The 20,420-nt window shown below is 55.9% G+C and overlaps 1 protein-coding gene across 9 annotated transcripts; it reads left to right on the top strand.

The window, feature by feature from the left end:
* The first annotated feature begins 3,473 nt into the window (after window positions 1–3,473).
* Window positions 3,474–19,946, top strand: EXOC7 (exocyst complex component 7). Of its 9 annotated transcripts, XM_040456464.1 has the most exons (21): window positions 3,474–3,607; window positions 3,802–3,867; window positions 4,979–5,163; window positions 5,372–5,477; window positions 7,326–7,548; window positions 9,630–9,797; window positions 12,211–12,303; window positions 13,222–13,290; window positions 14,222–14,367; window positions 14,635–14,787; window positions 15,038–15,136; window positions 15,446–15,508; window positions 15,766–15,832; window positions 16,504–16,542; window positions 17,249–17,314; window positions 17,607–17,727; window positions 17,959–18,054; window positions 18,976–19,039; window positions 19,248–19,289; window positions 19,398–19,531; window positions 19,772–19,946. In XM_040456464.1, exons 1-21 carry the CDS (start codon window positions 3,548–3,550, stop codon window positions 19,872–19,874), a joined length of 2,163 nt encoding a protein of 720 aa, XP_040312398.1. In that variant the 5' UTR covers window positions 3,474–3,547; the 3' UTR covers window positions 19,875–19,946. The 9 variants fall into 9 exon arrangements, with proteins under 9 accessions (XP_040312398.1, XP_040312402.1, XP_040312401.1 ...); XM_040456468.1 differs by lacking the exon at window positions 12,211–12,303; XM_040456467.1 differs by lacking the exon at window positions 13,222–13,290.
* The last annotated feature ends 474 nt before the right edge of the window (window positions 19,947–20,420 follow it).

The raw sequence follows: 20,420 nt of genomic DNA, 5'->3' as shown, positions 1-20,420 counted from the left end.
GGTTCGAGCCCTGTGTCGGGCTCTGTGCTGACAGCTCAGAGCCTGGAGCCTGCTTCGGATTCTGTGTCTCCCTCTGTCTTTGCCCCTCCGCCATGTGTACTCTCTCTCTCTCTTTCTCTCTCTCTCTCTCTCTCAAAAATAAAACATTAAAAAAAATTAAAGTATATGGTTCAACTTAGGAATGTGTAGATGTCTGTATATAGGGGTGGTCTGTGCAGGATATATGAGCCATCTATGTAAGGGGCAGTCTCCCATAGCAAAAACCTGGAAACAACCCAAGTGCCCATTAGTGGAGGACGGCTTTGCTATAATGTATCTCTTCAGTGAAATACTGTGCAAAGGAGGCAGGAGATCTCTGATACTCATATTAAAAGATGATTGAGGTTGAATGAAGGTACAGGCCACAGGAAAGGATGATTAATGGGATAGCACTTGAGTTTTTCACTTCTTTTTGTTTTTCAATTTTTTGAAATGTTTATTTATTTTTGAGAGACAGAGAGAGACAGAGTACAAGTGGGGGAAGGGCAGAGAGAGAAGGAGACACAGAATCTGAAGCAGGCTCCAGGCTCTGAGCTGTCAGCCCAGAGCCCAACACGGGGCTCGAACCCAGGAGCTGTGAGATCATGACCTGAGCCGAGCCGAAGTCGGACGCTCAACCGACTGAGCCACCCAGGCGCCCCCCCCCTTTTTAAAGTAGGTTCCATACCCACCGTGGGGCTCAAACTTACAACCTGAGATCAAGAGTCGTTTGCTCTCCTGACTGAGCCAGCCAGGCACCCTGAGACAGGCTATTTTTGATCATTACTGAAAAAAGGAAAATTTGTTTTCTTAGAAGTGTTTTAATAGAAAAGTAATTTAAACTCATTGTGTTTCAAAACTAGAGAAACGGAATCACCCATCTACTCTGCTTACCATTTTAGTACTTTGTGTTTTCCTGAAGTCTTTCTTGCAGCTCATCAACCATATTTTCAATGTCTGTAAGGCCAGCCATGTATTTCCTGGCACACACAAGTTCAGTATCACTACAGGGCCAGGAAACATTGGTTTGGAGGAATTCTACACTTGGTTCCTCAGGGAGAGCACAAAGTCTGGAATTAGGAAGCTACCAAACGAAAGAACACTGTTGGGGGAGAGAGGGCTCTTCCACCCTCCTTCCTTCTGGAAAGAGAGTCTCTGAGTGGACGGGGGGCGGGGGGGGGGGGGACTTGGCTGTGATTGCCCCCTTTGTGTTCCGCACAAATTTCCGAATGAAAAGCAAGGCTTCTGAGTCTGTAACCAAACAAAACACCACTCGCTCCTTTTGCCAAAGCAGCTCATGCCGACTATAGTTGGTGAATTACAGCTTTCACTGAATCACTGTTTGCTTGTCAACACACGCCTGACATTGGGCTGAGAATGATTTAAACTCGTCTTTCATTCTGTCTACTTTTACTAGATATGGTTGTCATAAACATAACCTCCTTTTTACAATGGATTTTCTCGAAAATCAGATTGGCGGTTTTGCATGGCAACAAACAACACTCCTGAGCCACCCAGCGGTGCAGAGGCAGGGAGCCGCCTCAGCTGCCCCCGCTCCCAGCCAGCTGTGTTGACTTAGTGCACCTGACCTCTCTCATCCGCAGAAGGGAGACAACAGCTGTGCCTGACTTGTAAGTTTATTGTGAGGATTAGATGAGATAAGGAGTCAGGATGGTATTTGTCACAGAGATGGGCAAACAGAGGGCTCTCAGTACAGGATAGCTGGCTACCAAAGTACACTTAGGGAGATTTGAGCAAATACAAAAAAGCATATACACCTGTAACTTATTTGCAAAAATGCAATGGTACTGTACAAAGTTCAAGGTATTTGTTCACAACCACAGGGATCTTAAGACTTACAGAGCATGAGGTTATCAATACTTTTCTGGAGCATCTCCTGCGGGCTAGGAACTGTTCAGAGAAGTAGGTGCTGAAGGAGCCCCTCTGGGCTGCTCCGCTGAGCTCAACGCCTTTTCCACGGTAGCCCTCCTGGCCTTCATTCTGTACCGTGGCACCTCACTGTTTAAACTTTCCCCGTTACTTAGTTCTTAGGATTGCATGACGACTACCTCAGTGAAATCATCCCAGGTGCCCTTCCACAATGAATGTTTTCTTATCTGCCCCATCTGCAAGGGGGCTGTGCTTCATGGAGATTTCCTTCAATGCCACTTTTGTAACTGTCCTCCTGCCCCAGTGGAAGTGCTGCCCAATCCCTCTCTGGGCTCTTGGTCCCATCTTGTCCTCCCTCCTCTTTGATGTGGTGGGTCCTGGGGTGACCTTGGGGATGCTATGGCTTGGTATCCTGAAATATTCTCACCCACCAGGACATGCCTTGTTGTCTGTCCCCTTCCGCCTGGATGCTGAGTCCGTAGAGGAACGCAGGAAAACCACACAGCCATTTACCTCCCCAAGGATTAGGGGAGGGTGGGCAGGGAAGGGATGGAGGAAGGAGTGACATTAGGTTTTGCAGGAGCTGAGTCTTGTGAATACAGAACATCCAGCGCTCTGCAGGGACCTTGAACGCAGGGCCCCTGCAGCTGTGGTTAGTGGAAGTTCTGGGCAGAGGAGTTAGGATGTTTTGGAACTCTGGAGAAGGGGCCCTGCCAGCCTTCCAAGCCTTATCTCATTACCCCAAAGCCTCTGTGAAAAATGCTCCCTGTGGGTCTGAATCCCTGCAGACAGGCGCCCATCTTTCCCTAACTGATAATAGTTAAGATGCTGGGCCTCAATCCCTCAGGCAGGTTTCGGATCTTTCAGCCTTCCCCCTTGTACCTTTTCCCGATCTAGGTAAGCTCCCAGCAGAAGACCCTTCTCTACCCGCAGCCTGGTTCCTCCCTAACCCGCCCCCCCCCCCCCGCCCCCAACAAATAAAACCAGAGCTCTCTCCAAAACTGCTGCTGTAGGGTGCGGCTTGGAATTTGGCCTGCCCCACACAAGCCAGGATTATGGTTATGGCTGACACCCGGGTCATGAGCGATCACTCTGTCCCCAGCTCCCAGTCCGGGGCTTGCACACACGGCCCGCTCCATAAAGTTTTGCGTACTGTAGGAACGAAGGAAGAAGCCACTACGCAAGCCCCTAGTTCATTAAATGGCCACACATTCGGGGCCTACGGTGTGACACGCTTCGTGCTGCGGTCTGCGGGGAACGCGATATCGGTGCCTGGACACAAAATGCGATCTAGGGAAACAAATTTGTGGTCTTCCCCAGCGGCCTTTGTCCAGAGGGTCAGCATGCATACGAAGACGGCAAACGAGCTGTCACCGTCCTGCCGGCCGCGCAATACAACGCCACTTGTGAACCTTTTCGGACAAGGCAGGCAACCCGCCCTTGCCACACCCAAGATGGCCACCTGCACCCGCCCGTTACTTAGTTCCGCGCAAGCTCAGTTCCGACTGCCACTCCCAACATGGCACCACCAGCGCGCCCCGGGGAGGGACCAAAGGCGGAAGTGGGTGTGGCACAGACGGGAGCCGAGAAGGCTCGCAGAGGCCAGACACAAGGGAGTGGGAGCTGCCGGGCCGAGGCGATGATCCCCCCGCAGGAGGCGTCCGCCCGGCGGCGGGAGATCGAGGACAAGCTGAAGCAGGTGAGGCTGGGGCTGGGAAGCAGGTGAGGGAAGGGGCTGAGATCCGGGCCAGAGCTTCTACTCAGGGAGGAGACAGGGCTAGGAGGGAGCACACCCTGCGAGGAGAAGGGGTTGGGGGCGAGGCCGTGAGGTTGGACGCGATGGTCTGCTTTAGCCTCCGGCTTCTTGAGATGTCCTCCCCCCGCTTCCCCCAGGAGGAAGAGACGCTGTCCTTCATCAGAGACAGCCTGGAGAAGAGCGACCAGCTCACCAAGAACATGGTGAGTAACCCCTCGGGTGGGAGGGCCAGACAGGTCTCCAGACCCTGGGGGAGAGCCCTTTCCTGGCGGTAACGGTACAGAAGGCCAGGGGTTGTGATGGTGGTAATGTGAGGGTTTCTCTAGCAACAGTGTGGGTGTCTTATCTAGCTCTCTTCCCCTTTTCCGCCCCTTCACTGGGGATGCCGTAGCCCCTGCTGGCGCAGACTTTTCGGCTTTCTGTCCAAGCTCTCCATTCTTCCTTCCCCCCTTCCTCAGTCATTTAGCGAGACTGATTTACGTGGGCTAGGTAGTACTGGTCCTGTGTCATCCTCAATTCAAGTGATGATCAGAGGACCAGGTTAGCCTGAGATTCGGAGGCAGAGTAAACTCAGCCTTCACCTCAGAGGGCTTTAGGGGTAGATGGAGCTTTGAAATCAGACAGATCGTCTTATGTGTGTGTGGCTCCTGACAGGTAACTCTGACCTTTAGTTAACTCGTCTACTAAGAGACGATGCCAGCCTCCCAAAGTGGCTGTGAAGGTCATAGGAGCCAATGGGAATGCATCTTGCATAGTACCTGGTCTACAATAGGTGTTCAACAAATACGAGTTTCCTTCCTTACTTCTAGAAGAGACTGGGAAAGCTCAAATTGAGTAGATACAAACTCGGGTATGTGTTAAGTAACACAATCATAAAGTTCTAGTCCTTATTTAATGAGATTCGCCCTTAGAGAGAGAGGGTTTTGAAGGTACGAGCAATGCATTGGAGGCTACTCTGTATGAAACCACTTCCCGTTCAATCTAGGAAAGCTTCAGAGAGAAGGTGAAATTGAGATTTGGCTTCAGAGGGTGGAAGGGAAGCCATCCTGGGGTGATTACCTTAGAAGGAATTCATTTGATGCTTGGCCTGCCCTCAAATCAAACTTCATCCAGTTTATCTGGACCGCCTCCTCTGTGCTCTGCACATGGGGGGTGCTGGGGATACAGTGGTGAACAAGTGCGCCCTCTCCCTTCCCTCATGGACTTCATTATCTAGAAAGCCAGAGAAAAGGCAGCAAATGCCAAAGACCCCGTGGGTGGGTAGAAGCAGTCCGGGGACAACCCTGAGTCCTGAGACTGGGCTGCCCTCCGCAGGTGTCTATCCTGTCCTCCTTTGAGAGCCGCCTTATGAAGCTGGAGAATTCCATCATCCCTGTGCACAAGCAGACAGAGAACCTGCAGCGGCTGCAGGAGAATGTTGAGAAGACTCTATCCTGCCTGGACCACGTCATCAGCTACTACCATGTGGCCAGTGACACTGAGAAAATCATCAGGGAGGGGTGAGCTAGGGCCAGAGGGTCACCTGGCTGACACCTCTTGGGCCAGTGACCCCAGGCTTTCGAAAGGAGGGCTTGAGTATTTGAGCCTAGAATTCTCTGTGCTAATTCTCTTCTCTTCCAAATACCTCTTCTCTTCCAACGACCGTTCACATGGTTGTTGCTTTTCATCTTCCACTGCCCAAGCTAATGCACCTCTTGTCCTTCACAGCCCCACAGGCAGGCTGGAAGAGTATCTGGGGAGCATGGCCAAGATTCAGAAGGCGGTGGAGTATTTCCAGGACAATAGCCCAGACAGCCCAGAGCTCAACAAAGTGGTGAGGGGCCCGCGGGCTAATGTGGGAGGTTTGGGGACACCAGCCCCTGTCCTGGTCTCATGAGGGACACTGGACCAGCTTAAAAGAGAACGTATGGAAGAAACACTAGTAGGTAATACAATATGCATACCGTAGGCATTGAGATTTCTGCCTCAGGAATTATAGATAACACATTTTTAGTACGTTTTTATAATTTGACTGAACTGTAAATTACACATCAAATATAAATATGTTTTATTCTTGTACTTATTTTTTTATTAGAGAGAGAGAGTGCGCAAACGCAAGTTGGGGAGAGGGGGAGAAGGAGAGGGGGAGAGAGAATCTTAAGCAGGCTCCGTGCTCAGCAAGGAGCCCAATGCAGGGCTCGATGCCACGACCTTGGGATCATGACCTGAGCCAAAATCAAGAGTCGGGTGTTCAACCAACGGAGCCACCCAGGTGCCCCATAAATTTAACATTTGATCTTTGTACGTGCATTTGTGTTTTTTCTGCTATGGTAAAAAAAAAAAACATAATATAAAATTTGCCATTACATTTTTTTTTAATGTTTCTTATTTTTGAGAGAGAGACAGAGCATGAGCAGGGGAAGGGCAGAGAGAGAGGGAGACACAGAATCCGAAGCAGGCTCCAGGCTACGAGCTGTCAGTACAGAGCCCAATGCAGGGCTCGAACCCACAAACCGCGAGATTATGACCTGAGCCAAAGTCGGATGCCCACCCGACTGAGCCACCCAGGTGCCCCTCCTCTCTCGTTTTTGAAACATCTTTATTGAGATACAGTTCACATACCATAACGTTTGCTCACTTAAAGTATGCAGTTCACTGGTTCTAGTGTAATCACAGAGTTGCACGACGTCCCTGGGACCGATTTGAGAACACTTTGATCACCCGAACAGGAACCCCGAACCCACTGGCAGCCATGCCCCTCCACCCCTCTTCCCGTTCACCCAGCTTCTGCGAGTCACTGGTCTGTGCTCTCTTTCCCCAGATTTGTCTCTTCCAGGCTTCTGATGTGAATAGGGTCGTATAATATGTGACCTTTTGTGACTGCCTTTCACTTAGCATAATGTTTTCAAGGTTCATGCACATAGTGTTGTATGTCGGTGTTCAGTCCTGGGTATGGCTGAATAATACCGAATTGTGTGGATGGCCCACATTCTTCTGGTTCTCCGTTCTCCACTTGATGGACTCTCCATTTTTGGCTATTATGAGTAGCATTGCTGTGAACCCTCATGTACACTCTTTGTGTGGACACATGTTTTCTCTTCTCTTGTTGGATGTTCTGGATATCTGTTCCTTATCAGATATACAATTTGCAGATGTTTTCTCTCATCCTGTGGGTTGTTTTTCCGCTTTATTTTTTTTATTTTTTTTTAACATTTATTTATTTTTGAGACAGAGAGACAGAGCATGAGCAGGGGAGGGTCAGAGAGAGAGGGAGACACAGAATCCGAAACAGGCTCCAGGCTCTGAGCTGTCAGCCCAGAGCCCGATGCAGGGCTCGAACTCATGAACCCGTGAGATCATGACCTGAGCTGAGATTCAGAGTTGGATGCTTAACCGGCTGAGCCACCCAGGCGCCCCTGCAAACCATTTTCTGACAGGAGGACACATGAATGGCTCAGTGAGAAAACAGTCAGCCAATATTTGTGAAGCACCTGTATCTTATAAAACTTTGAGTTTCACCCGTGAAATTCCACTTTGAGAGAACACGAGGCAAAGACATAAGCAAGGGGGGCTTCATGGTCTTTCTTCTCGGGGTTAAAGGAAGTGAAGGCAGAGGAGGGGCCAGCTGAATGCTGAAACAGCCTCAAACCCTCTCCCTTCCTTCCTTCCCTTGTCCCCCTAGAAACTGCTGTTTGAGCGGGGGAAGGAGTCTCTGGAGTCCGAGTTCCGCAGCCTGATGACCAGGCACAGTAAGGTTGTCTCCCCTGTGCTCATCCTGGATCTGATCAGCGGTGAGGACGAGCTGGAGGTCCAGGAGGAGGTGCCCCTGGAGCACCTGCCCGAGGGAGTGCTCCAGGATGTGATCCGCATCTCCCGCTGGCTGGTGGAATACGGCCGCAACCAAGGTGAGAGGGCCCAGGTGACAAGGCCAGACGGAGTGGGATTTTTTTTTTCCCCGTTTATTTCTTTAATCCATCTGGATTTTGTTGTTTTTTTAATAAAAAGGAGGTTAGTAGGAAATCACACATGAGCAATAATCTACAGTTTACGTGTCAAATTGTGAATGTAGCCAAATTCAGGCTTTTCTTTATATACCTTAATCTCCTATTTCTTTACTTTTTTGATTAGTTATGAAGATTCCGATGTTTATTTATTTTTTTAAAGTTTACTTATTTATTCAAAGAGAGAGAGAGCGAGCAAGTGGTGTAGGGGCAGAGAGAGAGGGAGAGAATCCCAAGCAGGGTCTGCCCTGTCAGCACAGAGCCTGACACGGGACTTGAGCTCATGAACCGCGAGATCATGACCTGAGCCGAAACCAAGGGTCGGACACTCAACCGATTGCGCCACCCAGGCGCCCCGATGTTTATTTATTTTTGAGAGAGAGGGAGACAGGAGCTGAGGCAGGCTCCACCACGCGGTCAGTGCAGAGCCCAGTGCGAGGCTTGAACCCGTGAACTGCAAGATCATGACCTGAGCCGAAGTCGGACGTTTAACTGACTGAGCCACCCAGGCGCCCCCAGTCACAGACTTCAAGTAGTGCAGAAAGCCTTTGTCCTTTTTAACAGTTGCATATGTTCTGCAGTATGGTGGTAACGTCATTTCTTTAGCCAGTCCTAGAATTTAAAAAAAAAAAAAAATCTTGAGTCAAGCAAAAATTTTAGAAAACAAAAACTCCAATGAATATTCAATTTTAAGGTTTTTTAGCCACCCCAAGCCCTCCTTCTATTTGTTAGCATATACACACACGCTGTCAGTGTGCATTACTGTTACCCTCTCCTTCCTTCACGGGCTGCGTGGTGACAGGTCTCAGGGCTACAGGTGGTTACCTTGTGAACCCATCATGGCTCATAAGCTGCACTTTGGGGGGCCTCGGGGTCGGCGGGGCATTTTTAGGGGCTCTCCAGGGAGAAGAGGGAGGCCAGTGCATAGCCTCCAGACCCCTCAGCACCCTTCAGCCAGAGCCTCTGTGCTTTGGCCCATTTTTTACATCGGGGCTCCTCGTGACCCATTTGTTGGGACCTGCTGAAATGTACCATGGCGTGTTTCCTTGCTCACTCGAGTTTTTGGATGTGCCCGTTTTCTGGTATTGATAAATAGTGCTGCAGTAAGCATACTTGTGTGGGTTGCTTTTCTTACGTAGGGAGTTGTTGGGCGTTTTCTCAAAGACGCAATTATTGGATAGAAGTGCCCAAACAGATCTGTAACCTTCTACCATTGTGAGCTCCTCTCCAGGTCAGTGGGGCCAGTTGACAGTCCCACGACGGTCCCATGGCTCTTTCGTCTTCATTAACTTCATTTATCTCATTTAGGGCTGTCACAGTCCTTTTTTTTTTTTTTTTAATTTGCACCTCATTAACAGCTAAAGATAGAGCGTGTTTTTCCTTCACCAAGACATTCCGTTGTCTCTTTGCCTCCTGTCAATTGCTCACGTCCTTTGTCCCCTTACCAAGGTGAATCTGGATGTTAGTTTTCTATTTTTTTATCTAAAAAAAACGTAGCTTTGAAACGTAATCATCGGTTTTTCTGGGGGATATTTTCCTTTTCTAAAGACAGCCTGATGGGGTGCCTGGGTGGCTCAGTCGGCTGGGCGTCCGACTTCGGCTCAGGTGTTGATCTCGTGGTTCGTGAGTTTGAGCCCCACGTCCGGCTCTGTGCTGACAGCTCGGAGCCTGGAGCCTGCTTCGGATTCTGTGTCTCCCTCTCTCTCTGCCCCTCCCCCACTCACGCTCTGTCTTTCTCTCTTTCAAGAATAAATAAAAAAATAAAAAATAAAATAAAAAAATAAAAAAAAATTAAAGACAGGCTGATTTGGGATCAGGCTATGTGGGTGGCTGGGAGCCACAGCAGGTGCTACAAAGGGGTTAGCGGGCAGAAACAGTGGGCTCTGTTGTTGCCCTGCACACTGCATATGGAGGTGGGAGAGAGGGTCCCATGGCAGGGCAGAGGCAGGGACCTGCCACAGCGCTGTCACCCCGTCTCTCCCCAGATTTCATGAATGTCTACTACCAAATTCGCTCCAGCCAGCTAGACCGCTCCCTCAAGGGCCTGAAGGAACACTTCCGGAAGAGCAGTTGTTCCTCTGGGGTGCCCTACTCCCCTGCTATCCCCAACAAGAGGAAAGACACGCCCACCAAGAAGCCCACCAAGAGGCCAGGTGAGCCCCCGCCCCAGCCAGAAGGCTGCGTGGGGCCTGCCTTGCTTTCGGCCGCCCTGGGGTTAGCAGTGTTGGTCCTCCAGAGCCTGTCTTCACGGTGACCCCTGACCGTAGGTACCCAGGGCAGAGAGCAGGTGTCTACCCACCTAGCGAGCCCCGTCCACCGAGGCTCCGTGCTCCAGGTGAAACGTCCCCACGTGCCAGCCGCAGCTTGGCAAGCCTGGCTGTGTCAGGCTGCCGAGAGCTGCAGCCCTCGGCTGAAAGAGAGGCTAGGATATCGCAGGGCGAGGGGCTGCCGTGACCAGCACCAGGGAGAGAAAGCTCGTGAAACCAGGGGCCTCTTCCACCTTAGCCCACACTGCCGAGCTGCGGCGGCAGGCACGTGCCCTGTGTGGCCTGGGGGACCTGGGGGACTTCCCCCCCTCCCCCGTCTCGTGACAGCAGGCTGTGTGTAGGGCGTTCCTTCCCGACCTGCCCATGCCCCTCAGGGCCCAAGTGAGCAGAGGGCTGGGGAAGCTGGGCCTGGTGGCCCCGGCAGGAAGTGCGCCACCTTCTCCCCGCCAGGGTGACTGTCCCGGCGGTCACCTAGAAACCCGGCTCCAAACAGCGACTGTGCTAAGCCAGCCCGCTGGGCTGCAGCTGCCTGCACACATTCAGTCTATCCCCATGCCTTTGTGGGTTGGGCAGGGGCCTCGAGGCTCTGAGGCTGCCTGCCTCGGCCAGTCTGTGCACTCTTCCCCTGTCTCTTCTCTGACAGGCCCACGTCGGGGGGGGCCCGGGACCCGGTCTGCAGTGGCCCAAGAGTGCTGGCTGGCCATGCCGGGGCTCACAGTGGGCCTAATCTGCCCTTGGCTTATGGGCCCCAGAAGCAAACTCTGGCTGTGAGGATCCCTGCAGTTGCTGTGGGGTTTCCAGACTTGTCAGCCGCCAGTAGGTTAGGACCCATGTTGGAAACTAGGGAATCGGGCCTCTGGGACGTCAATTCCTGGCTCAGAGGAGAGGAGCAGGGAGGCCTCAGTTGGTCGGTAATTTAATACCAGCCTCAGCGTCTCTGTGGTAATTGGGTGCCTGATGGGTTTGGCGGCTGCCCGATCAGCATCCCCCGTCCACACCCATGGCAGCGTGCTATCTAGGCTCCTCGAGGCCTGTCTGCAAGCCCATCTGTTCCTGGTCTCTTGTGGGGCAGGAATCTGATTCGCTCATTAGCAGGACCGCTTGCCGAATGGGGAGAGCACAGGGAGACAGATGCTGAGCTGAGGCCCTGAACCTGGTCATTAGTAGCTAATTGTGATGTGGTACAAACAGAAAGAAATGAGCCACTCCAGACCTGGCTCCTTTTCCCCCAGCTTTTTTGGGGAGGGGGCTGCCAGGACCCAAGCCGCCTCACTCTGTTCAGAGACATGGGAGGGGGTGGGGGGGGACACAGGAGTCTCCAGGGAAGATGGACCAGAGTTAGCTACGAGGACCTCGTCCCCCCTCCCAGTGCATTTCATTATCGAGGGAGCTGTCCTCGTCCATTTTAAAAGCTATTTCATTTGCCCGCATTTTCTGCCCTGAGATGTCTCATTCCCGCAGAGGTGGCTGACCCTGGAGGCTGTAGGCACTGCAGTTTTGTTTTCGTTGTTGTTTTCACTTGTGATACTAACTGTTGGTTTTTCCCCCCATGCCGAGAGCATGCACCCTTTCTACTGCCCTCCCTCTGGCTCTGTGCCGTGGCTTCTGTTAACGCCCCCCCCCCATCCTAGCTTCTGAGTTTTTTTCCCATTGCTTTGGGGGTTCAGGTGGCTTTGGTGCACGGGGCCAGGCTGCCTCAGGGTCTCCCAGGAAGCTCAGTGCTGTCTCACCAACTCCCGGGTTCTGTTTTCTGTTGACCTCTGTTTAGCCACATCCCAACACCGAGCATGCCTGGGGCCGGGGACTCTGCCTGGGGTTTCAGGCCGGGCCTTGGGCCTGCTGGCCTCCAGGGGTCCCCAGGCTTTGCCAACCCGGCTGTGCCCTCTGGGTGTGAGAGCCTTGTCACCAACTCCTCCGTCCGGAGCCCTGGTTTATTCTGACTTAAACGCCACTCGGTAGTGTTTTTTTATTTTTGGCTTCCCCTGATGGATCTTTGCCCATCTCCTCTCCTTCACCCGCTGCACTTTCTAAAAAGCACTCGATCCAGAACAATGAGGGTCAGTAGCAGAATCAGGAGCCCCGTGTGGAGAGCGACCCGTGTCTGTTCCTTCCTGCCCACCTGCAGCGTCTCCGGTGGTCCTGGGAAGGGGCCTGCTGGAGAGATGGCGTGTGGGCATGCTCACTGTCGGGGGGTCCGGGTGTGGGGCTCAGGGCGGGGGGCAGGTGGAGGGCCGCTGCTGTTTTCTCTCACTCATTTCCTAGGTCCTCTTATCTCCTCTCTGTGTGGCTCTGGTGACAGGGACGATCCGTAAGGCTCAGAACCTTCTGAAACAGTATTCCCAGCATGGTCTAGATGGGAAAAAGGGGGGCTCTAACCTCATTCCTCTGGAAGGTAATCACTCTGTGTTCCTCTCCTGTTCCCTCCTCCTCCTCCATGTGTCCACTCTCCTGGGAGGGCAGAGCCTCCAAGCCCCCAGGAGGGCCGCGGGAGAGTCCTGGAGAGGGAAGCAGGGGGTGGGAACAGCAAGTCCCTGGTGCCACCCGTCCCAGCTGGCACAGGGGGCAGCTTTCACGGCCTCAGCCTGGTCCTGTCTGGCTGCCGGCAGCTCTGCCCTCCCTGAGGCTTCCTACTCCCTCCCCTCCCTGTCTCTGTCCTTGTCTCCTATTTGAACTCAGAGCAAGTTCTTTGTCATGGGCAGCCCTTTCACGCTCAGACCAGCAGTGGCAGGACCAAGCTGGCCTAGGCCTCCGGGCCACCCCCTCCTTCCCCAGCTTTAGAAAGTGGAGTGAGAGCCACAAGGGGGATGGGCAGCCTGTAGGTCATGTCCCTCCTTGTCTCCTGTCAGAGGAAGGACAGCCCTGCCCTGGTGGACCTGACCCTCCTTTGAAAGAATAACCCTGGGAAACAAAAGAAGGCTGTCCCGTTCATGCAGCAGTGACATTTCTCTAGCTGAGCGTCTCTCCCTGATAGGGTGAGGTCGATAAACCCCCTGGGGCCAAGCATCAGACCCTCTGCAGCTGTCAGAAGCTCTTCAGAGCTTGGTGGTCCCATAGGCTTTCTCTGGCCTCAGGGCTTGGAGAAGCAGCTCTCGAGGACTGTCTGGGGCACTGCGAGTCAGGCTTGAAACGGCTGTTCCCAACGTGGTCCCAGGCAGAGGAGGGGCTCAGAGCCCACTCCGGCGCCCCTTCCCCTGCACCCCATCTCACACCCCACCCGGGAGATGGAGGGCTTCTTCCCTGGCCCCGAGGGGCAGCCCACCCGGCCCCCGGATAAACGCTGCTCGCGTCTGTGCGGCCGACATCTCGCTAGGTCACGAGCATGATTTCCGAGTTAAGCACCTGTCGGAGGCCCTGAACGACAAGCACGGGCCGCTGGCTGGTGAGTACTACAGCCCAGCCCGAGGGCAGCCGAGGAGGGCTCTGCTCTGAGGATGAGCCAGGCCTATCTGCCTCTCTGTCTCTCTCTCTCAAGTCTGTCTTTTGGGCACTAGGTCTCCTTGCCTCTCTCCAGATGGGAGTGCATGCCTGGCTCTGAGGGCCTGGGCCAAGGGGAGAAGTTGCTGCTACTTGGAAGGTGGCTCCCCGCAGGGCAGGGAGCCCTGACATCTGACTCCAACAACAGCTCCAAAGCTCTGACTCGGAGCCCGTTCGTTTGCTGATAGGACCAGGTTGCCTGCAGGTGCCCCTGTCCCAGCCTCCAATAGCGGGGCCGGGTCTCCTCCTGGGGCAGCTGACCGGCAGGGAGCCCTCCCTTTCTGGGACTCACATCACCTTTTCTCAAAGGTTGACCCCATGCCGGCTAGTCTCATAGCCCATGGCCCACCGCTGCCTGAGACATTCCAGAAGCTCTGGCTGGGCTGATAACTGCCTTCGGTGGCCCAGCGTTTTCTCAGACGGGTGGGCACTGCTGCTCACCGACCCTGGCTGGGTGGCTTCTTTCTAGTACCATCCTCAGTCCTGGGGTCAGGTGCACCTTAGCCAGGAAGCTGATTTAGGGCTCTTGCCTCTGCATCCGTTTATCCGTCTCCCTACCACCTCGAGTACCTGATGCTCTGGGACATAAATACTGTCCGGCAGAGCTGAAAGTGAAGCCAGGACAAAGGCTCGATTCAGCCCCGTTTTTCCCCTTGAACCCATCAGGCCCGCTAGAGCCCTCGCAGCTTTCTGCCAGAACGATCTACCTCCTTCCCACGTGCTGCTGGCCTGGGCTACAGGCCAGGAGCTGGGGAGACCCATCCCCCCCCCCCACGCCCCGCAGGGAGAATGGCTGCCTCCAGACCAGCCGCTCAGGGGCACTGCTGTCCCCCCAGGGAGAGACGACACGCTGGACGTGGAGACCGACGCCTACATTCACTGCGTCAGCGCCTTCGTCAAGCTGGCCCAGAGCGAGTACCAGCTGCTGATGGACATCATCCCCGAGCACCATCAGAAAAAGACCTTTGACTCCCTGATCCAGGTCCTGCCCCGCCCCACCCTGCTCCCGGGGGCCTGACCAGATGCCCCAGCCAAAGCTGTCACTGCAGAAGCTTGAGTTTGGGCCAGATCTGTCGTCCGTAGCCTTCGTCATAGCCACCACCGCGTCTGGGGCGCCTCCCCGTTGCCGGCTGCCTCTGCGGGGCATGCCGTCTTCCCCCACCCCCCTCCGGGAGCCCTTGCCACCCCTGGGAGCCAGCTCTCACCTCCCCGCGCCTCTGTCAGCTGTGCCCTCGCCCCACTCTCTCAGGATGCGCTGGATGGGCTGATGCTGGAAGGAGAGAACATCGTGTCTGCTGCCCGGAAAGCCATCATCCGGCACGACTTCTCTGCCGTGCTCACCGTCTTCCCCATCCTGCGGCACCTCAAGCAGACCAAGCCCGAGTTTGACCAAGTGCTCCAGGTATGCGGGTAGGAAACCCCCTGGGGACATGGGGAGGAGGGATCCTGCCGCCTGGCACAGTCTCCCGAGGGAGCCGTCTTCTCTGCCCTAACACCTCTGCTCGCAGGGTGAGTGGAAGCAGCTTCGGAGGGGCCCTGGGCACATGGAGACACTCACGGGGTGACCGGACAAGAGGGGAGGCCCTGGGGTGAGGGGCAGGGAAACAGCTGGCAAGGAGCTGGGTTCCACTGCTCTGGGTTTGCGTCCTTAGGGAACGGCCGCCAGCACCAAGAATAAGCTGGCCGGCCTCATCACCTCCATGGAGACCGTCGGAGCCAAGGCACTGGAAGACTTTGCTGACAACATCAAGGTGCTCTCTGCTCTCCGCTGCTGCTGCCGCTGCCCTAGGGGCTGTGGGCAGGACCACCAGGGGCCTGCTTCCTGTCAGCACCCACTGGCCTCCCTTTCTCTCCCAGGGGGCTCCTGAGCCCCCAAGGGGTGAAGCTCCTGCCCCACTTGTCCTGTCCCTTCTTGCTCGCCTTTGTGTCTGACGGGTGTCCTGACACCTGTCTGCCAGGAGGTGGCACCAAGAGCGGGCCGCCTGGGGCCTGGGGGCGGGGTGGGGAGGGAGGCGAGGCCTTGGGAGCAGGTTCTGGAAGTTGGGCTGTTTTTTCCACAGAATGACCCGGACAAGGAATACAACATGCCCAAGGATGGCACCGTGCATGAGCTCACGAGCAACGTAGGTGCTGCCCCAGGTCGCCTGGAGAGGGAAGGGGGCCTAGGGTGGCCCAGAGCTGCATGCTGGTGGCAGGATGCATGGCAAAGTACTTGGCGTCCCCAGTAGACTAGTTCATTCGGGGCAGGAGGCTTGCGACCACCCTATTCCCTGGGCAGACCCCTGGCCCTGCATTTGCCCTGGAATGGTCAGAGGGGATGCGTTTGGGAGGTACTCTGACCTTTAGGTCCTGCCCTTGACCTTCTTTCCTCCCCACACAGGCCATCCTCTTCCTACAGCAGCTCCTGGACTTCCAGGAGACGGCTGGTGCCATGCTGGCCTCCCAAGGTACTCGGTACCTCCCAGTGGGGCCCCCTACCCCATACCCCACTCCTCCCTCTGTCTGGAAACACAGGGGTTACCGGCCACCTCCGAAAGAGATTTCCTCCAGCCCTGTGGAGTGGGGTTTGACTGTGCCTTTCCTGTCCCAGCCTCCCCCCCCCACTTCTTGCTCCTTCTGCCCTCCTGGCTCTGGAGAGTGGCACTCCCTGGGTCGGAGATGCCCTGCCTGGCTCGCCCCTCCTTCCGCGTTTCTCCACCTGCTTTTGTGTTCGCCTGTCCTCCCAGTTAGTCCCACACAGCTGACCGTTCCGTGGGCTCGCGTCTCAGGGCCGGCCTGGTGTCTACCCGCTGATCACTGCCCTGGCACTGGAGCTGGGGGGGTTGGCATTTCTGAGCACCAAGAACCAACCCGATGTGTTGGGGCCCCCGGGCCCTCCCCCTCTGTCCGTTTTCGGGGCGAGGAGCCAGGAGCGGCCTCTGGCCTGCGGTTCTCCGGACCCCCACTTCGCTGCATGCTCCCTTGCCTTCAGGGGTCCAGTGTCTGTGTTCTGGCTGTCACGGGGAGGGGTCTGCTTGACTCGGGGACACGGTTTCTAACCTGTGTTTGCACTTTGCGTCTTTCTTCCTTCTTTGTCTCTCCCCCTCCCCCTCTGAGTGCACTGCCTTTCACTCCGTAGTTCTCGGGGACACATACAATATTCCTTTAGACCCCCGAGGTAAGCAGCACCATCCTGCCCCTGTGTAGCCCCATGGGGGACAGAGGCCCCTGGACAGACTCAGGACCTACTGGGGAGTGGGGGTCGGAGGGGACATGGGTGTCTTCGGGGCACTCCTAATGGTCTCAGCTCCCCACAGGGCCACTTTCTGTCCCTGAGCTTATTCAAGCGACACCCTGAGTGCCCCCTCCAGGCTAGCCCAGCACCTGTGCGCCCCCTCCCTCCCTGTCCACCCCCCCCCTTGGCCTTCTGCTTGTTCACAGGGGCCGGGTGGAGGGGGTTGTGGGATGTGGGGGAGAAGGGGCAGAGGCCGTGGGGAGCCCACAAATGGGATAGGTGGGCTTTGTAGACAGCACCCAGCATGAGTCGGGGCTGGGGGGGGGGGGCGTGGCACGGGGTGTCCCACTCCTGTCCTGCCAGCCTTCCTGCTGATCACAGTCCAGCTCGTTCACCATGCCACCCTGTCACCGCAGAGGGGCTGGCCCTGGGCTCCAGGAAGAGTCTGAGGGAGGGCTCCCTGCAGCAGGCGGGAGCCCAGCGGCTGCGCAGACACCAGCTCTGCCCCGAGCACCTCCACACCCAGTCTACCCGAGGAAGGCTCGGGGCCCCTCCCAGGGTTGCCACAGTGGCTCCTGGGGCCGAGGGGAGGCCGGAGAGGGTCCTGGCTGCTGCCACCAGTGCAGTAAGTGCCCTTCTCCTCTCCCAGAGACCAGTTCCTCAGCCACCAGCTACAGCTCTGAGTTCAGCAAGCGCCTGCTGAGCACGTACATCTGTGAGTGCGGTCTGGCCGGCCAGGTGCCCCCCGCCCCCGTATCCGCCGCCTCTTCCTTCTTTCATGCTCTCCTGCTACTGCCGGTCCACTCCTGGGCACCCTTGGCCTTTGGGATCGTAACCCAACCTCCGATTTAGGGGCAGAGGGGCCGGGCGGGCAGGTGGCCCCCGATGCTTGTGGAGTCAAGTTGGGAGGGACAAGGACGAGGGGTAGGAGCCGGTTCACGGCCCAGGGGTTGGGTCGTTTTGGTCAGACGGCCATGGTGGATGTAGCCACGTCCTTCCCTGTGCAGGTAAAGTCCTGGGCAACCTGCAGTTGAACTTGCTGAGCAAGTCCAAGGTGTATGAGGACCCGGCTCTGAGCGCCATCTTCCTGCACAACAACTACAACTACATCCTCAAGGCCCTGGAGAAGTGAGTGGCGGCAGGTGCCGGTGTATATCTCTTCCCGGTCCCCTGCCCACCCTCGCGGGGCAGCCTGTGCCCTCTGCCTGGACAGGCGGGGAGGCAGGGCCTTACCCCTTGTGGCCCCAGGACCTGGAGTGGTGTGAGACACGCCCCACCGGTGCTGCCGCGGAGGCCGGCCACCTTTGGGCCCTGAGAGCCGATCCCGTCCCCTCTGCTCTCTCCCTGCTCCTGCCCCAGATCCGAGCTGATCCAGCTAGTGGCCGTGACCCAGAAGACTGCCGAGCGCTCCTACCGGGAGCACATCGAGCAGCAGATCCAGACCTACCAGCGCAGGTGGGCTCCCCCCCCGCCCCCCGCGCCCTCCTCTTACCCCCTCTTCCTATCCGAGCTTCAGGCAGAGTGGGGTCAGTCACGGGGATGCGCTCCCCTGTGGACCCAGTCCCAGTCCGCCACTTGCTATTTAACCACACTGGCAGGGTGGAGAGGGAAGCCACCTCCCCTACCGCAGCCCTTGTCCTCGGGGCTGCTGTGGCCAGCCTCCCCGGAGGGTGGGCTGCCAGGGCTGCAGGCTAAGAAGGATCGAAAGGGGATGTGAGGCCAGGCAAAGAGCGAGTTTGCGAGAGCTCTTGAACTGGCGGAGCCTCGCTCTGCGGCACCCCTTCTGCTCCTCCTCCCTGCTCCTCTTGGTTTGCGGGTCTCCTTTTGCGCGTTTCTTCCCGTGAGCGGTCTCCCTCCTTCCTTTGTCCTCTGCTTCCTCCTTTCTTTCTCATCTGCTTCTCCACCCTTATGCTCCGTGAAATCGATGTGAGCGTAGCTGGTTGTATCTGTTCAACGTATTGAATTCCGTTTCTTGTTCTTAAAAGCAAGCAGCTTGAACGTTTTCTTTTTCCAAGGAAAAATCTCAGTTGTGTTCTGCTTAGTTGTGACCCCAATTGATTGCTGACCTCCCCCTCACTCAGTAGATCAAGAGATTTAAAAAGCAAAACAAACCAGGGGCGCCTGGGTGGCTCAGTCAGTTAAGCATCTGACTTCGGCTCAGGTCATGATTTTACGGCTCGTGGGTTCAAGCCCTGCCTCGGACTCTGTGCTGACAGCTTACACTCTGTCTCTCTCTCAAATATGAATGAACATTAAACACACACACACACACACACACACACACACACACACACACACCCCAAACCAGCCCCTGGGAAGCAGCAGCAGCCTGAAGCTATCCCTTCTCTGCCTTCTGCTTCTCTCCCCTCCTGGCAGCTGGTTAAAGGTGACTGACTACATCGCTGAGAAGAATCTACCTGTATTCCAACCAGGAGTCAAGGTGGGTGGAAGGCCCGGGCTGGGAAGGGTTGTCCAGCAGATGTGATACTTGTTGTCACGTCTCTGGGTGAAAAATGGACAAGCATTCCGCCGGGACGAGCAAAGGGCAGCGGGAGAAAGGGCCAGGCTCAGGTGTCTGGGGAAGGAGCCAGTGGCAGGGCGGCTCTGCTCTGAGGGACGCTTTCTCTGCCCTCTCTCGCCACCCCCAGCTGAGGGACAAGGAGCGGCAGATGATCAAGGAGCGGTTCAAGGTGAGCTGGGGTCCTCCCCCCTCCACTGCTTCCCGCTGCTGTGGCAGGGACACAGACCCAGAGTCTTTGTGTTTGGGTCACTTCTATTTCCACCTTTTTGCTGGCCAGGGCTTCAACGATGGCCTTGAAGAATTGTGCAAAATCCAGAAGGCCTGGGCTATTCCTGACACGGAGCAGAGAGACAAGATTCGCCAAGCTCAGAAAAACATCGTCAGGGAGACCTATGGGGCCTTTCTGCACAGGTGAGCCCTCCGGTCCCCACCTTCCCAGCCCTACGCCCCTCACTCCCCCTCGCTGGGTCTCTGCTCTCCTTCCAAAAAACCACGGAGGGGCTGGGGGGGTGTGGGTGGCAGAGCCGGCGCCCTGGGCTCTGCTGGGGGGCAGACGGGGACGTCACTCAGGGGCGCCCTGTCAGGAGTGCCTTAGGTTGAGACCGACCTGGGGGGTTGCTAGCCTGCCTCCTGACCTCAGTGCCTGGTCAGGTATGGCAGCGTGCCCTTCACCAAGAACCCTGAGAAGTACATCAAGTACCGCGTGGAACAGGTGGGCGACATGATCGAGCGCCTCTTTGACACCTCTGCCTGAGCCTGCTACTGCTCCTGCCTGGCTCTGCCAGGTCAGCCATGTTATTGGACAGATAAACCAGTGTTAACTTGCCTCTGGGCCTGGTGAGTTTGACATCCTTGGGGCCAGGGGCCTTTTTCCACCCCTTCCCCAGCCCGGCGCCCTGTCCCCGAGCCCTGGGGTCCTGGTTTGCATTTCTTCCTGGAGCCCCCCAGACCACCACTCTCCCAGAACCCTGGGGTTCCCTCACACCTTAGGTTTCGTGACCCTGAGCCTCCCTGGGCCACATGCTAGCTTCCAGACAGGAAAGGACAAAGAAGAAAGACCAAGGCCTATAGCCACAGCTGCCTCATGTGTACAAGAGCAGGAGAGTGAATAGCCCACCGCTGGCCCAGTTCAGAGCGGGGGGTGGAGAACGCCCCCTTGAGCCCAGAAATGTCGGTAGGGCCCAGTGAGGGGCAGGCCACAGCGCAGCCAGAGGGCGTGGCGAAAAAACAAGCAGGACCGACCCACTCGTGGATTCGGTGCAGAAAACGTATTCCCCCTCACCCACAGCCTGGAAGTCGG

This window comes from Herpailurus yagouaroundi, unplaced genomic scaffold (assembly GCF_014898765.1).
Source record: "Herpailurus yagouaroundi ecotype Mexico unplaced genomic scaffold, PumYag 217, whole genome shotgun sequence".
In the NCBI taxonomy this organism is placed as follows: Eukaryota; Metazoa; Chordata; class Mammalia; order Carnivora; family Felidae; genus Herpailurus; species Herpailurus yagouaroundi.
This window is presented reverse-complemented; position numbering and strand designations above follow the sequence as displayed.

Bases quoted from the DNA above. Each gene is read 5' to 3' on its own strand.
- EXOC7 (XM_040456464.1), top strand. From the start codon at position 3,548: ATGATCCCCCCGCAGGAGGCGTCCGCCCGGCGGCGGGAGATCGAGGAC. The intron at 3,608-3,801 runs GTGAGGCTGGGG...CGCTTCCCCCAG, and splicing joins TCGAGGACAAGCTGAAGCAG to GAGGAAGAGACGCTGTCCTT. The intron at 19,290-19,397 runs GTGAGCTGGGGT...TTTGCTGGCCAG, and splicing joins TGATCAAGGAGCGGTTCAAG to GGCTTCAACGATGGCCTTGA.